Here is a 17,033-nt window from a genome sequence, read left to right on the forward strand (position 1 = left end):
ACTTTTATTCCATCTTTGTTGGGAGTCGCACATGCGCAGTTGCTAAGGACTACTACCCAGTCAGAAGCACAGTATGAGGGCGATGCTAGCAGCTAGGCGAGCATTAGAACATGTGTTACAAAGTGATGCATGGTCATCACAGAAGTAAAAGCTGGACTACAATAGAGCTGTTCAAGTTTGTGAACAGTGTTTTCTGTTGGAGATGGTAAGTGCCTTTGGGGTGGACTTTGGGATTTTTCACTTTGTAAACCTATAACTTGCACAAAAAAAGATATATAACACAATAAAGGATCAAGGGCACTGACTGGAGAACCTAGTACATGTTTTTGATGGTGGGGGAAACCGGAGCACCCAGAGGAAACCCATGCAAACATGGGGAGAACATGCAAACTCCACACAGAAAGGCCTGGAACGACCTGGATTCAAACCTAGAACCTTCTTGCTGTGAGGCCACACTGCTAACCATTGGGCCACCATGCTGCCCATGCATCTCTTAGCTTTAGCTCAGGTGATTCTCTAACTGCTGTCACAGTTTTGTGGCAACAATTTTTTTTCTTGTTTCTTGCACTGCTGTCTCCCTTATGAAGACTTTTCTTGAATGTGTTCTAATTTGAATCCTAGTGCCCTTAGAGCAGGTACGCCAATTTGTTTTCTCACTTGGAATATATGTGGTATGGGCAATCCTGTTAAAAGACCCAAGCTTTTTAGTCATCTGAATCTTAGGGCTGAAATTGTGTTTTTGCAGGTGACCCACCTTACACTTAGGGCATTTTCACACCTTGTTTGTTTTGGTCCAAATCAGTTGATCAGTTTGTAAACTTGGAGCGATTTCCCCTTGGTTCGGCCCAAGTGTACCAAAATGCGACAGTACAAATCACGCAAGGACATTCACTTCTCTTATTGGTTAGGATGTGTCTGGGTTGGGAGCAAGACAGTAGATACAGGAAGAAGGTCCTGTGTGGACTATTGCATTTCTTTGCATCTCCATGGTCAGACCAGCTCATTTAATTTAAATAATCAGACATTGCTTGTTGAGCGACGTCACTACGTCTGCTCTGGTCACTGATACTTCGCTCTGCCAACTCTCTGTCTGTCTCCAACTTTAGCGGTGGCTGGTTTGACTACAGAAATGCGAGTGACGGACAGCGAGCTTGACTGCTGTCTATTTCTGTGAGAGAAACACTACAAGCTGCTTCAGTTTGCATGTTCTGCCGCATCGCAGATTGCTAAGCACACCTGACTACAGGAGACATTAGCTCAGACTTGCAGAGTAAATATAGTTGGTGCGGTTCGAGGTTGGATCACATTCTCACCACAAACAAACCGCTCTAGAGTTTGATTGAAATTTATACCAAGACGACCTCATTAAGCAGGTCTCGGTACGCTTGTTTGGTCTACTTTTGGTGCGCACCTGAGTGCGATTGCTGCGTTCTCACCTGCCCAAACGAACCGCACCAGCGGGGCAAATTAACTTTTGTGCGATTCAACCTGTCACGGAACGAACAGGAGTCAGATTGGTGGTAAGTGAAGTGTAGCTTTATTCACAAGAATCCAACTGGAGGAACAGTGAGCTGGCCAAAAACAGACAGAACTTAGCTGGGGTAGTGAGACTCAGGGCGGCAGCAGACAGCAGGAGGATGATAGCAGGTAGGAAACTCAGTGTGGCGATAGGTAGGTAACAAGCGAGAGTCTACGTGTCTTGTAACGACAAGACCAGACAAAGAGTGAATGAGAATGTGCCGAAAATAAAGATGGACTAATGAGGTGCAGGTGGCGAACTGATGACGTGGCCTGATGAGGTGCAGGTGTGAGTGATCAGTATTGAGGAGATAGTGAACGGATGGGAGGAGTGAGTGATGGGGAATGTGAACGAGTGGGAGGAGTAAGAGCTGGTGACGGCGGGACCCTGACACAATCATACTAAACGGGGCAGGTGTGAAAGCGCCTTCAAGAATCATTATAGGCTCCCTGGATAGGTCAGATCCACCACTTTTAAGTAAACACAGCCCAATGATCCCATATTGATGTCTGGTCACCTTATTCTATGATTGGTCATCTGCTCCAGGCTTTTTTTTAAAGCTATTTTCTGTCATATCTATAATGTTTTAGTGTCGGATTTAAACGTGGCCAAAACTTCAAATAATGAGGTAAACGTATTTTTTGTTTTTTTTTACAGTAGAAAGTGCTGCCCCATTTCATTACAATCTAACGTTAGCCTACTGCTAACTATTAAGTAGCTAACGCCAGATAGCTGTAATCTTGGCGGCCAATGTTGGTCATTTCTCCCCAATTTTGGGTCTCATTACTGCTGAAAACATGCTGAAACATGTATGGTTGTGTAGTATTTGGTTTAGAAGCCTTTATTGGTGATTATTCATGGTACAAAGTCCTGCTATATACTCCTGTGCTGACCAATCAGAGCAGACTGGGCTTTTTCGGGAGGGGGGCTTAAAGACAGGCTCCAACAGAGCGTCTCATACAGAGGGTGAACACAGGTGCAACAGCCATGGGCAGTATGAGAAAAATAGTGTTTTTTGAACATTAAAGCATGTAAACATGCTCTAATAGAATCACAAAATAAAAGTATGAACCCAAAAATGCTAATAGCTCACCTTTAAAAAGTTTTTCTCACCATCGACAACTACTGTAACCTTAAATGATACACTCTGATAGCTGCATGGGGGTTTGTGGTATTACCCAGAGTCCCCAACCTTTGTCGATGTGACGTCAGAGCTGCATTATCTCTGCTTCCTCTTCCTGTCTCTGAGACGTGGGTGGCGGTGGTGTGGGGGTGGGTCACCATATCCTTCAGAAAGCGTTTGTCTTTCGTATTGTCAGCTGGAGTGAGGCCAGCTGACCAGCTCTGCTCACAACACAGCTGAACAATAGAATTGATCCACTTGGCCACAAGAGAGCTTTGATTTCTCACAGCACAGATTTGCCAATCTGGTCAATCCTGAGCAGAACAAGTGGGCCAAAGTCAAGTAAGCTGGTGGCCGACTTGGTGTTGATGAAAAGTGGCTGACTGACTACAGACCAGGCTTGCTTAAGGAAGAAGGGTATACATATGCCGTACTGCACTGGGTGTCTGCATAGGTAGACATGTTCACACAAATATAGATATATATATATTTGCACTTTATTGCCAACAAAATCTTCCAGATTAAATGAGAATATACATGGTTTGTCATTGCCATCCAAAACAACAGCATGAAAGCGTCTTACAGCTCTCACTTTTTGTTTTTACCACCTGTCAACCATCTGATTATTTTCTCCCTCAAGAAATACATTGTAACAACACCTTTTTGAAACACAATCATGTCTTTCCCTTGAAAGTACTGTTAAAGTAATTTACCCTACTAAAGAGGAGATTATTTTCAGTGGTAATTAGTAAAGTAAATCACCAAATAGCACGAAAACCATTTCTTAATTCATACCTTAAAAGTGCCTGTGTATTTCAATTAAGGTAAAACCAGAGATAGCTATCAAGCTATTTGGTAAATCTTAAAGGAGTTTACTGTAAAAGTAGAGATGTTTTCAAGCATGTAAACAAACAACAAATGTCATTTTTCTTTTGAGTCTTGTTATTGCATGTAAACCTTTCACTTTTTGTTTTCACTGCCTGTCTGTTTGTTTTCACTGTCAGACATAACTGTTTTACTTCCCCTTAAAAAAAAAATACTGTGAACAACAATTTTATTTTCTGTTAACCATTTCAATGGGGAAAAACTTACAACAGATGATATGAAAGCTTATTGTGAACATCTTCAGCTAAATACGACCCAGTGGGTGGGCATGTTTCCTTCAAAAACATGTCCTTCAAATAAGCTGTTGATCCTCATTGAGAAATGCAATAATACAGCTCTTAAAGTAGAATTCCTAGTACCTTATGTTACAGCATTTTAGGAGGACACAGCACACAGGGGGGAGACACCCCACCAGGGGCACCAACACCACCATCTTTGGCACTCAGCAACTGCAGGGACAGTTATTGGGGGGAAAATCAATTAGAAACAAAACAATATATGCAAAATAAACTACAAAATAGGATAATTATAAGCAGCAGTCAGCAACGTATGGCAGTCAGCAACAAGCCAGATGGCCACTGAATAAGTCAAATTTAACAACTTAATGTTTCATTCACACACTCCTGTCACAGCGTAGGAAAGCACATTGCTATCGCCAGATAAGTGACAACTTTGTTCATCTCATTTTCTGTAACCAGTGACATGACAGGATGGTGGGTGGAATAAGCAAACTAGCTAACTAGCCAGTTACCTGCAGCGGGCTGCTCGGTCCCTCCGCTTCCCTACTGCAGGGAGACTTCAGGCCTATCCCAATGGACCTTTTTCACAGCAGACATTTTGACTTGTCATAGTAGGAAAAGCACAGCTGAAATTGATAACCTTAATGATGGCTCAATTCCATCAAGTGTCCCAGTAAGCTATTTTAGCGAGTCAGCATGCACAATACCAGGGTGGAAGTGGAATGCAGCCATCATTGGTTTTGAATACACCTGTGCTTTTCCTACTATGACATGTCAACAGGAGTGGGACCAAAAAATCTACTGGGAAATTTTGTAGACCACCAGCTGTCGGGGCGGGGGAAATGAATGTTCGGATGGTGAATGAATGACCAACACACAGCACAGCAACACAATCCCTTTTTTTTCCTTTTGGGTCTGACCATCTCAGCGCCACCTTTCCCAATTCTTTTTTTGGCTTTCCATCATCAGACTCACACACTTTTGTCTTTTAACGTAGACTTCCAAACGTGACAAAGAAAAAAAGAGGTGTTCGATGGCTTTACGTCATAGGCCGACCAGGGTTATGCCATTTGGGAAGGGGCCGCTCACTGATCCCCCTATATTTCTGAAAATCCTATACATGGTTGTGACAGTTAGTGCTTTCTCATTAGCCTGTGTTTGTATTGAAATAAGAGGCTGCTGCGGCCCACCGTAAGGTTTGAGCAGAGGCTGCACAGTTTGACCCCAGCAGGCAGCACTGCCCGCCCGCGCTGCCGGGATCCGCGGCCTGGCAGCTCGGCCGGGCAGCGTGTCCGGGCAGCTCGGCCAGGCAGCATGGCTTGCAATGTATAACTATAATCAGACCGGCCCTCGCGGCCTCGAAACACTACCGGCCCACCGGGAAAAGTCCCTGACTCTCCCGATTGCCACTCCGCCTCTGCATGTCAACATGTCTGCTGTGAAAAAGGTCTATTCCCAGTTTTGTACCTCCTCTGCTCTTCTGGATTGTGACCCGTGGCATATAAACAACAAGGCGAGACACAGAGAGAGACAGAGGAAGAGGAAGAGAGAAAAAGACGTTTATAGGTAGTAGTGATACGCGGATTGCAGTTATATCCGCAGCCCCGTGGGTAATCCACAGACCGGGTTAGATCCGATCAGATCATATAAATTAACCTGGTTCTCCACATACACAAAAGAGGGAGGAGGGGAAAGAAAAGGTGGGAGTAAACAGGGTCGGATGCAAAGGGGAAGGGAAGTCCCTGCTGCCTGATGGGAGTATTGTTGAGGATATTTGTGTAGACGGTGGTAAGAATTGAGCCGCTCAGCCGATCACAAGGCTGCCAGGAGGCTCAGACCCCGCTCTGACAAAAACATTCACTTTCCCGCCTCTCTCACTCTGTCTCCCACTCTCTCTCTCTCTCTCTCTCTCTCTCTCTCTCTCTCTCTTTCTCTGTTACACAAAAGGAAAAGGGCTTGTCCTGCAGCGTTGAGGGAGACCAAACAGCCCTGACGACTGAGGAGCGTCACCTGTGTGTGTGTGTGTGTGTGTGTGTGTGTTGCACATTATGTTGCTTTAGACGACAGACTGGACACTGGTTTAGTCTTCCGACTCAGACCCTCCTGTCTGTGTGGATTGTTTCAGAGCAAGAACAGCAGCAGCATGGGATCAGTAATTTGTAAGTGATGAACATATTGACTTATACAGTGTTACAGGTGTGTATATGTGTGGTTGACATACTCTAGCTAGTAGAAGTCTTAGGGTCAGCACCTGGAACAAGTTGGGACATGATGTACTGATGTACTTCTGCTTGTTTCGTTTGGCATTGCCACCAATGAAAGTGTGATGATAGGGTCCATTTAAGTGAATTTGACTTAGCTGGAGTAGTTGTTTATGAGTCTCGTAGTCTATAGCGATGGAGTTTAGGGTTGAGTTCAATGCTTGTCTGTTTATTAAGAACCACATTAGCTTTTGCATCACAGCTGCTATTCTTCCTGGGGTCCACACATAGTGACAATACAAAAATTCACATTCACAGGGACGTCACTAGGATTAAAAGACAGGGGGGGCTTAGCCACCAGGGTTTTTGTAACTTGCGTTTGCAAAATCTTTGCACTCACATCTTTCGTTACTGTATTAGAGCTACACTTATGTCAACAACCAGTCAAGAAACCAATATGTTAACAAGTAAAAAGTGACGAACATATCCTCTTCTTCCATTTCTACTCTGTTCCTTTTGTCTTATCCTTTTAGAAAAACAAAACCCTGATGCTAATTTCATGACTTCGAAATGCAAATTGGTCACATGAAACAACATCCAAAATGTCCAAAAACAGACAAACAGAGGCCAGACAGCTAATAAGTTGGTAAGTTAAACAAATATGACAAATAGCAGTACAAGAAAAAGAAAAAAATAGGCATCACTGCATACTTTATCATGTAAGATATTAATACGGATCCCATTTAAAGTGGCTACTGTCTAAATACAATAACCTGATGGCAGAAGGAATAAAAGATTAGGAGTAATGATTACTGTATATACTGTATGTACTGTATGTAGGATTGCTTTCATTTTATTTTCACATGTGTATCTTTAGCCTAGCCTACATTTAGGCAACATCTACATATTTATTTAACTTATCACAGCCAATGAATGCAGAAAGTTAAATTGGTTAGAATATAGCTAGCATATATAATAAATATAATGAAATAATTTAGTTTAGGCTATGCATAGGACCTACACCTGCCAAAAAATGCTTATTGTTAGAAGAAAACAAAACAATCCTTAAACCTATAGACCACTACTGACCTCAATCACGCTGGCTCCCTCAGAATCAACTGCTCTGCCAATCTCCTGCTTCTCTTTCTCTCTGCTGAAATATCTTCCAATATCCATCTCATCTGCTCAATGAATTGAAGGATACAACGGTACAATATTATTAACAGGGACCCTATGACATTTAGTTTTCAGTGACAACAACATTCTATGGGGATTGATATTGTTTTAGAATATCCCTACTATCTAGATAGGCTAGATTATTGGCAATGAATAAAGAGTTGTGATTAGCTTGCTAAATTAACCATTTCTTGTATTTCCCTCGTTCACTCTAGCTAGACTATAGTTTTCCATAGCAAACCAAAATATCCCCTTTCCTTTACCTCAAGAAAACGTAGCTAAAAGTAAGCAGGTAATTAAAAACTTACAATTTCACTCTGTATCACTATGTGTAATCAATCTCCCTTTCACCATTAACGTGTGTATCGTTGTGTGCATGTGTGGGGGGGAGGATGCATAGTGAGTTTAGACCAAAGAGTAGCGAGTAGCTGCCAGTTCACACCAATGCAACGAGACGGTGCGGTGCATCATCTTTATAGCACGACTCTTTGTACTTCTGTCTAACTTCCAACTTTTCGGCTATTTTTTTGTAGCTATATATATATCATTTGTTGCGTCTAAATATGAATGAGGATAAATGGAATTGTTATTGTTACTTATTATTTAGGGGGGCTTAGGAACATTTTGGGGTAGCTTCAGCCACCATAAAATAGGCATAACGACGTCCCTGTACATTCACAATAATCATTACAGTATACCAACATGACACATTATAATACACATCTACTGTGTACACAATTTACAAAATACAAACACAAAAAAACTAAAATACAAACTAAAAAAAAAAAAAACAGGCATCTACCATCTGACATAAATAACATTGAATGCCCATGAAACCTTCAACAACAAAGCATACTTATTAGTAACTGTTTCTTTTTAAGTAATGCTCTTAGTTTTTAAACCATATTATTTTGTTGTATATGATTTGGGAGGGAATTCCATTCTTTCATTGCTGTGCATAATGCTGCACTTAAAACTGATGTGGTTTTGGATTTTGGTAAAGTAAAACAACCTTTAGCAGCATGCCTTGTTGATTAATATAGAATAGTCTTTTTTTTTTTTTAAATAGATTCTTAGCTTTATGACATTCATAATAAAGACCACCAAGGAATACAGCAATATACACTCTTAAAAATACTGGGTTATTTTATTAACCCAACCACTGGGTTGAGGCTGTTTAACCCTGTATTATGTATATTTAACCCATATTGGGTTACTTTCAGTAACCCAGTAGTTGGGTTAATGGTTTTGGACTGTGCCTTGATCTGAATAACCCAACCAATGATCATTTTAACCCAGTGGTTGGGTTACATTCAAGTTTGGGATCTCCTCCAACGGTCTTTTTCTTTTCTCCGAGGCGGGAGAACACTTTTGGAAACACTGAAGGTTTGTCATTTCTCATTTTTTAGAAAACTACCTCTGTCTTCAACAGAAAGACGAGCTTGCTAGTTGTTAGTTATAATATATATAATAATAATCATTATTTCCATAACGGGACAGCCTGTAGAACTTTACTTTACTTTGCCGAAAGCAACCGTACTGCCCCTCTAACGGCTACCAGTGATGCTAATTAAGCAAGCAGCTAGCAAGGAGTTGCTTACTACAACATTGCTTCATTGCAGTCAAACAGCAGACTTTAGCTCCGGTTACTGGTTACTTACTTGATCTTGATTCATTGCCGGATAGGAGGAGCGTTTTAGCTCTGATAATCCAGTTAGCAACAGTGATTTCTAGCTAACTACGATTCATGCATGCTATAAGGCTAGCGCAAGTTCAAGTATGATAGCGCTAATGCTAGCTAGTAGGTTAATATTGTAGCATGATACCTAAGATTTAAATGGAGACTATTTCTAATTCTCTGAGGGAGTGACACATAAACAGTGCTTTATAAACATTTGTGTGTGTGTCTGGGGCAAATCACGAGACAAATTCACTATGATATGAAGTATTATAACGTTTTAAAAAGATCGCTAATGCTAACCGCTAGCTAGCGCTAGCTAGCGCTAGCTAGCGCTAATTGCTGACTCATCCTGTAAGCTAGCTAGTAGCTAGTACAGAGCGAAGCATTGAAGGTGCATTGCACGCATTCTGTTGGCAAAGTAATTTGTGTTTAGTGCAGTTAACACACTTTGTAGAAATACCACATTGTGTTTAAAGTGATTATGAAAAAACCACTAGCTAGCTAGCTACATGGCACTAGATTACAGCAACTTCGTTATATTTTCACTAGACAGACAGACAGACAGACTGCAAAATACACTTCCATACATTGATTGAACATTAACAGATCTTGTTCTACTCCCCTATAGCGATTGAATATGGAGGACTTTGTTAAACTAAAGTTAACAGAACGGCAACTTCTTGAGCTGATTGACACTTTTGCAGGTAAATATGTTATATTGTTGTACTATATGCCTATTGTTAATATTATTGAATATGTCAACATTAAAAAAAATGAGTTACCCTATCCTCATGCATCCCCAATGAAGTTGTAGGCTACACAATACTCCATTTTGTTTAGATGTACAACATCTTGACATGTAAGAGCATTATGTAAAAGAATCCAACACTCTATATGTGCCACTGAAGACCATGCCTCCCTAAACAGAATCCCATTTTGATTACCCATCACCTGTGGTCACCATTGTAGGTCCCTGAAATACCATTTCGATAGTGACAGAAATTCCACAACTATAGAAGGCAAACAATTGGCATGAGGTTTTATTAACCTTACCATGGCCACAGAATTTATAGTTTAGCTACCTCTTATTTTACCACTACACCTCTGTCTACCATTGTGCACAGCAATACTTTAAAGGGGTGATAGAATGATTATATAGGGTATTTCACACTGTTCCTTATGGTCTCCTAATGGGGTATGTAACATTGGTTGGGCTGAAAATGGCCTGGTTGATATTTTATTGGCCCTTATGCATCCCTGTGTTTTGGCCCTATTTGTAACAAGAGCTTTTCTTCCAAATATGGTATGGTCATGAATATTTAGATGAGCTGCGCGGTGATTGGTTGAGCGACTTGCCATACGCAGACATTAGAGACGCGCGCTGATTGGTTGAGCGAATCCCCAATACACATACATTAGAGAAGCGACAGAATCTCATATTCCAGACACTGCAATGTTTCATTACCAAATTCACTTTTTATTTCCCCGATTGTTTGTTTAAATAACTCAACACACATACCCATTATAAGATTAACTGGAACCTGCGGGCTGCGGTAAAAGATTGCGGGCGTAACAAGCTCGCTGACACTGCGGTCAGGGCGGCGATGTAGCAACCCAGGCAGCACCAACACCGGCACTAAACTCCGACACAGTCGGAGAAAATTTGCAATTAGCCATCCTTTTTCGTAAAGCGGCCCATATTCGAGCTTTATATGGTTGATTTCTCGCATAAAAAAGTTTCAGAAGTGAATTTTGTAATGGAATAGCAGAGATCTGCGTGACCTAGCTAGATTCAGAAGACTACCTGATCTCAGGTCAGTTGTGTAGCCTATGTAAATATTGGGGCGTGACTGTTCTCTTAAGGTTCTGGTTTTGAGATGCTTGCGTAAGCAACTCAGCTTTGTTGGGATTCGCTCGTTTTCAGAGACAGTTTCAAAATATGAGATTTTCATAGTAAAGGGGTGTCAGTGGGACTTTGAGCTTCTATGTATGTCCTATTTACCCACCAAACTGTCGTTATTCAACTATGACAGGGTAAAATCGGTTTTGCATTCTATCACCCCTTTAAATGTAATTTTCTTATTACAAAATGTGCTCTCAATCTCACACACACACACACTTTCTCTCTTTTTCTCAATCTTTCTCTCTCTCACTTATCTTATTATTTTTGTTTTGATGATATATGATTTAATTAATTATTCTAAATCTCCCCCTCTCAGATTGTGCAGGACTTCGAGGTTCTTCATAAAGAGGCATCAGACTAAATCTTTGACCTGGAGGAGGTTCAGCGATAAGCTTGTTCATGCGGCCCAGTGGGAGGGGTAGAAGCTCCACGTGCAGACAGAGACAGAGTCTTTGTCTCAAGGTAGAAATTATAACATCAACATAACCCTTAGATTTGTATATTTGGATTTGTGCATTATTCGAGCCATAAGCTACTCTATGATAATAGATAAATAAACTATGATAATACTTATGTCAAACTATTTTCTTTCTTTACAGGCTCCAAAGACTACATTGCCCTGATGGTTCTGCCAGGCCTGATTCCACCTGCAGTCTTCAGGATGGGCCAAAGACCGTGGAGGACTACAGTGTCTGGACGCCATGAAGGCCTTCATCGATCTTAAGCCTGTGAGTAGTCCTAGACTCACACAGCCCCTTGGATCTAGTGATGCAGGTCTTTTAATGTAAAATCTGTTAGAAAACATTAGCTGTCAGCTGGTCAGAGTCTTTGTCATTCAAGTACTTATGGAATATTATTATTATTTGCAGGTCGGAGCCAACATGGTGGAGTACCTTCAGGCAGCAGACCAGGCCATACCCCTGCACCCTGGTGTTGGGAGGCGAGGACTGCTGCTCTCAGGCATTCACCGTTCCCAGTGGGCCGGCCCTGGAGCACGACAGCGTTGTCCAAGCTGTACATGTTTGTGTCAAATGTTTACATGTGTTTGATATCAATTTCCCAAAGCAGTGTTTCTCTGCTTAGCAGTTCCTCCAGAAAGAATGGGGGGTGGTAGTAATGTGGCCCCATGCGTTTGTTTTTTGGAAATGCACATGCCATAAGGGAATTCTCTCTCTCTGTCTCTCTCTAATATTTACGAGGAATATAAGGAGAAAATTAATTGTTAATAATTGTTGCTTGTATTAGTCCAGTTATTTGATACTCATTTTGAAATGAGGTAGGGATAATGTGGCCCCATGCATTTCTTCTTTGGAAACGCTCATGTGATAAGGGAATTGGACTTGTTATTGTTATTCCAGTTTTTCTCTTTAAATGAGTAAATTAAATATTGTTCAATAAAATCAGTGACATTAATGAAGTGTATGCATTGTCTGTTATTATTAATAAATAATATATAGGAATATATAGGAATTTCATGATGAAAGAATAACTAAATGAATGGGTCAAATATCAACCCAACAAGGGGGTCAATTTAACTCAATATTTGGGCTGGTGGGCCTGACCCAGTAATGAGTTGCATTAACCCAGCATTGGTGTCAGAATGACCCAGGCTTTGGTTAGGCGAAGCAACCCCTTATACTGGGTTAAAATTTCAACCCAGTTCAAAAAGTCAAAACAACCCAGCATGTGTTCTGTCCTATATTGAACCAGGTACTGGGTTGGGAATAACCCAATTTGGGTTATTTTCAGCCCAGTATTTTTTAGTGTGTATGTCTTATTTCAAACCAAGAGAGACATTAATGCATGTTAATAACATTTGATCTCAACCCACAAGAAAGAGCTACAAGTGTTGCTTTATTCTGGACAGGTTGCAATTCTTATTGTATCTAATAAAGCATTGGACCAAACTGCTGAGCAATAATTAAGGTGAAATGAAAGCAAAGCTTGAATCACTTGTTCGACAGATCAACTAATGATCAATGATATCAAAAATTGCTGAAAAATCTAGCAACACTATTCCTATAATTTAACTCTTTTCTATTTCTATCATCAATCATTTGAGTCTGTTATCTTCTGTTATCTTGGTAGTACACACACACACACACACACACACACACACACACACACACACACACACACACACACACACACACACACACACACACACACACACAGACACATACATTGAACTCAAAGCTACACTTTTTGCCCTCCATAATATGATCTATTCATTTATATGATAAAAGTGTATTTGATGGCTGTACAGTTCTTTTCAACTTGTCTATTTTGGTTATGAAATAACTATTTAAATAATTTGCTATCTTCTGGTTTAGTAAGAAATTCACCTATACAACTTCTAAATAACATGAGATGGGTTAGTTATTTCCTTTCAATATATAATTTAAAATATTCCATAAATGTTTACTATCATCTTTAATACGCTGATTAGTGCGGGTGCTGTGACTCAGAGGTAGAGTGGATCGACCCTCAACGACAAGATGGGGGCTTGAAATGCAGAGATTGAATTTCACTACATTGTACTGAACATGTGACAAATAATAATAAAGTTTCTTTTTCTAAAAAGTTAGCTGGTAGTTCAGACACAAACCTATGGAGCCTGACAAGATGGATTTTGGTGCGATATGTGTTCCCACTATCCTCACGTGATCTTGTGATATTGCGAAAATCCAGCTGCCGTGCAATGCAAAATCCAATGTAGGAAATTGCTGTTAATTTTGGTTCACCCCTTTCTCTCATATGTTCTTTTAATTCTTTAAGAGTCAATAAGGATATTGACTCTTTTAACCGTAAACTTCTTTAATGGTGCATGATAGTCAAGAATAGTTATTAAAATTCAATAGAAAGCCTGAAATACTTCCTTGGACCTTTTTCACATTTGACCTTTGAGCATTTTTGACATCTTGCTCAAATCAGGCCTGATTAAAACTCAGGAACAATCTTTTCTTTATTACTTTTGGACCAACTTTTGTCTTCCTTACAATAGCAATGACATGGTCACCACAGCCTATTGGCACAGATGGAGTTGGAACAAAACTGGTGTAAAAATGTAGTATACAATAAAATACAAGTAGCTACATGAGTAATATCACTCTTTAAACACATTGTCACACACACATTGTCTTATTAATTACCTGTGATAATCCACAAACTGCAGATTAACTCATTAGTTTCATTTTCATTGGACAGCAAGAGAAATTCCAATCTATGTTCAAGTCACCCATAACATATTTTGTGACTTGTACAGCTAGCAACATGTCACAAATGTTACCTATTATTAGCACTAGGGGGTCTCTAACAACATCCTATTAGAAGCCTATTGGCATAGGATGTTTTAAACAAACTTGTAGCTAGAGTACTTTAATAGCTGATGATATTAGATCCTGCCTAACTTTTACAGGTTTATGACTTTGAACATAAAAAGCAACCCCTTTTCTGCATGTCTGTCTTTTATGAAAACTAGTGCAGTGCCTGTTTGGAATGGGCGATTGCTTAGTCTGTGGTATTGCTGCTTGTAGAATTCATGAAAACCAAATTGTACCCCAAAATGACTTACAGAAGGACCCCAAACCACTTAATATGCAACTCCACTGTATAGCCTACTACTGACTTACAGTGTAGGCTACTTCTACATCAGAGGAAGACATTGTACTACTGTATTTACATGAGAGAGATCGCTGCAGAATCAGACAGTAATCAGACATTAGCATTATGGACTCATGGCAGTGCGCTACCCACCCGGCCCGTTATGAGCGCTAATCAGCACATATCTGCGTTCATCAACCACCAGAACCGGACCATGTGTGTGTGTATGTGTGCGCAGAGAGAGAGAGAGAGAGAGAGAGAGAGAGAGAGAGAGAGAGATGGTGTTGTTTTGTGTCAGATCATTAACCAATTTAACATTTCAGCAGAGGTGTTCATTTCCATACAGGTTTAGTGGCTTGACGGTTAACGGGGAAGTAGGGGACGCTCTGTCTGCACTTGTTGTGTGGTTGTGCCTTGCATGTGTGGGATTCTGATACGTCCTTAAATTCGTGAATTGTCGTTTGTTTATTCAAAGTCAAAGACAGTCCAAAGTAGTGCAACTTTGCACATTTTTGTGGATCTGAGGTGTATGCCACATTTTAGCTGCCAAAGCTCCGCTGTCTCTGGTCCTCAGTGTGAGAGGGGGAGTGGCCAGCGGCTAGAGCGGCAAAAGCCAATGTGTGCTTCTTTTACCTATATGTTTAACAATATCATTTGCATTTTTAATCCATACAACATAAAAAAATTTGCACTGCACTTACGTGTGCCCGTAGCAAGACACCTGTCAAATTTGAAATCCATCGGACTAACTGTTCGAGAGAGATGCGCTTAACACCCACACACACAGACAGAAAGACGTTCCTGCAATTTATGGATAGATATTATATCCATGTATCATCAATGATGTAGAATCTGAGTTTTTGATACTGCCAATATGTGTAAATTATTAGAAAATAGTACATCTTCTACTTAAGTTAATTTATTTCTGATACCATATGAGCAATTTTAAGACGTTATCTTGGGCAGTTTAAGAAGTCATTTTATTGTATATGTATTTCTTACCACTGCTGACTGCTTGCTACTCCTACCCTCTTCCTACCCTTTTTTTATTTCAGTTCAGATTGATACCTCTTTAAAGAATGATTCTGTAGTAAGTCCCTTTTCCACATCTTTATCAAAGCCAAATAATGATGTTGAATCTGCAGCTGAGAAAGAAATATTTATATACAAGGCTTCCAAACAGGATTTTGTTTCGATGTTCTACCTCTGTTAGGAGCACATCGATCTCACAATCACTGAATCGTCTTTTTTCCCCATTTTTCCATTTCGTGATTGGTGATCAAGGGCTCCTTTCAAGGCTGGAATATTCATTGATTGATTAACATGGACTTTATTAGGACAAATATGGGACGACCTTGGGAGGAGCGTGAGGCTCGTGCAGGACCGCATAATGTAACGCACGTCCATATTTATAATGAGAAGAGTGCGTACCGCTGTGCGCCGCAAGCTGTTATAAATCAAAATATTGTTTTTGCGTACGAACATTCTGACTTTTTTGCACACAAAATCTTTTAGAATAGAATCTACGCACAGTTTTATAAATGAGGCCCCAATTGAGGCTGCCATTTTTTTATTTCTTAATTTATTTACTCTCTTATTATTGAGCGGATTACTGCAGCCAATTCAGGTTGTCTCAGGTCTCCTTTTTCGATTTTTTGGGAATATGCTGGAATTGATTTATTTGAAAGATCCAACTTGGTTTCCAATTATAACTAGAAAATGCATTTCCTGCAGAAAATGCGTGGGAATGCTGAATAGCTAAATTGCTAAAGCTAAACTGGATTAATAGCTTAAATCCGTAAGAAGTTGAAGTAGTGACAATAGTTGGAAAAGTAGGAATAGTTTTAATTAACTTGAATTTCATTAAAAAGTTGACTAATGTGTAAAATAATTTGTTTTCTAACTGAAATTATGAATAAGTATGGAAGACTTTGATTGAAAACATTGATGAAAATGCAGAAATATGGAACAAATTGTTTGAAAAATCTCAAATGCATTGCACTACACTGCTGAAAAACTTGGAAGTTATTATCAGCCATATCCATTGCATAGAACAAACAAACATGACCCTAAAGAGCTGAGAGATGAATATATTGCCTGAAAAGAAACGGGTTATGTACTGTATATGGATTAAATCACAAATGACACTGGAGAGAGAGAGAGAGAGAGAGAGAGAGAGAGGAGAAAGAGAGACAGACATAGAGAGAGAGAGAAGAAAGAGAAGAGAGAAGTATAGAAGGAGAGAAGAGAGAAGAGAGGAAAGAGAGGAGAGTAAAAAGAGAGGAAAGAGGAAAGGAACAAAAAGAGGAAAGAGAGGAAAAAAAAGAGAGAAAAAAGAGAAGGAGAGGAAGAAGAGAGGAAAGGGAGGAGAGGAAAAAGAGGGGAAAGAGAGAAAGAGAGAAGGAGAGGAAAAAGAGGAGAGGAGAGGAAAAAGAGGGGAAAGAGAGAGAGAGAGAGGAAAGAGAGAAGAGAGGAAAGAGAGAAGGTGAGAAGAGAGCAGAGAGAAAGAGAGGAGAGAAAGAGAGGAAAGAGAGGAGAGGAAGAGAGGAAAGAGAGAAGGAGAGGAAAAAGAGAGGAAAGATAGAAGGAGAGAAAAAAGAAAGCAACTTGCAATTGCTATATATGTCAGAGGTTGCTGATACCTCTGGAGCAACTAAGGTTTAAGTGTCTTGCTCAGGGACACATTGGTTGATGTATTACAGT

General features: G+C 40.2%; 1 protein-coding gene and 2 long non-coding RNA genes across 9 annotated transcripts in view; all 3 read left to right on the forward strand.

The window, feature by feature from the left end:
* mcf2l2 (MCF.2 cell line derived transforming sequence-like 2) overlaps positions 1–17,033 on the forward strand; it is a 376,220-nt gene that overhangs the window by 37,090 nt on the left and 322,097 nt on the right. The window contains exon 1 of one of the 7 annotated variants that reach the window (XM_039810747.1): positions 5,720–5,925. The exons of the other annotated variants lie outside the window; for them this stretch is intronic. Within the exon in view, the coding sequence (XP_039666681.1) occupies positions 5,910–5,925 (16 nt within the window). The 5' untranslated portion in view covers positions 5,720–5,909. Of the gene's footprint in view, positions 1–5,719; positions 5,926–17,033 lie in introns of those variants that run through there. 7 annotated transcript variants of the gene reach the window in all.
* LOC120565209 lies at positions 8,470–11,398 on the forward strand. Its single transcript, XR_005640201.1, has 4 exons — positions 8,470–8,529; positions 9,453–9,528; positions 11,044–11,189; positions 11,327–11,398. It is a non-coding gene; the product is annotated as an uncharacterized LOC120565209 (long non-coding RNA).
* On the forward strand, positions 11,426–12,140 carry LOC120565211. The gene is made up of 2 exons (XR_005640203.1): positions 11,426–11,455; positions 11,597–12,140. It is a non-coding gene; the product is annotated as an uncharacterized LOC120565211 (long non-coding RNA).

This window comes from Perca fluviatilis, chromosome 9, assembly GCF_010015445.1.
Source record: "Perca fluviatilis chromosome 9, GENO_Pfluv_1.0, whole genome shotgun sequence".
Classification (NCBI taxonomy): Eukaryota; Metazoa; Chordata; class Actinopteri; order Perciformes; family Percidae; genus Perca; species Perca fluviatilis.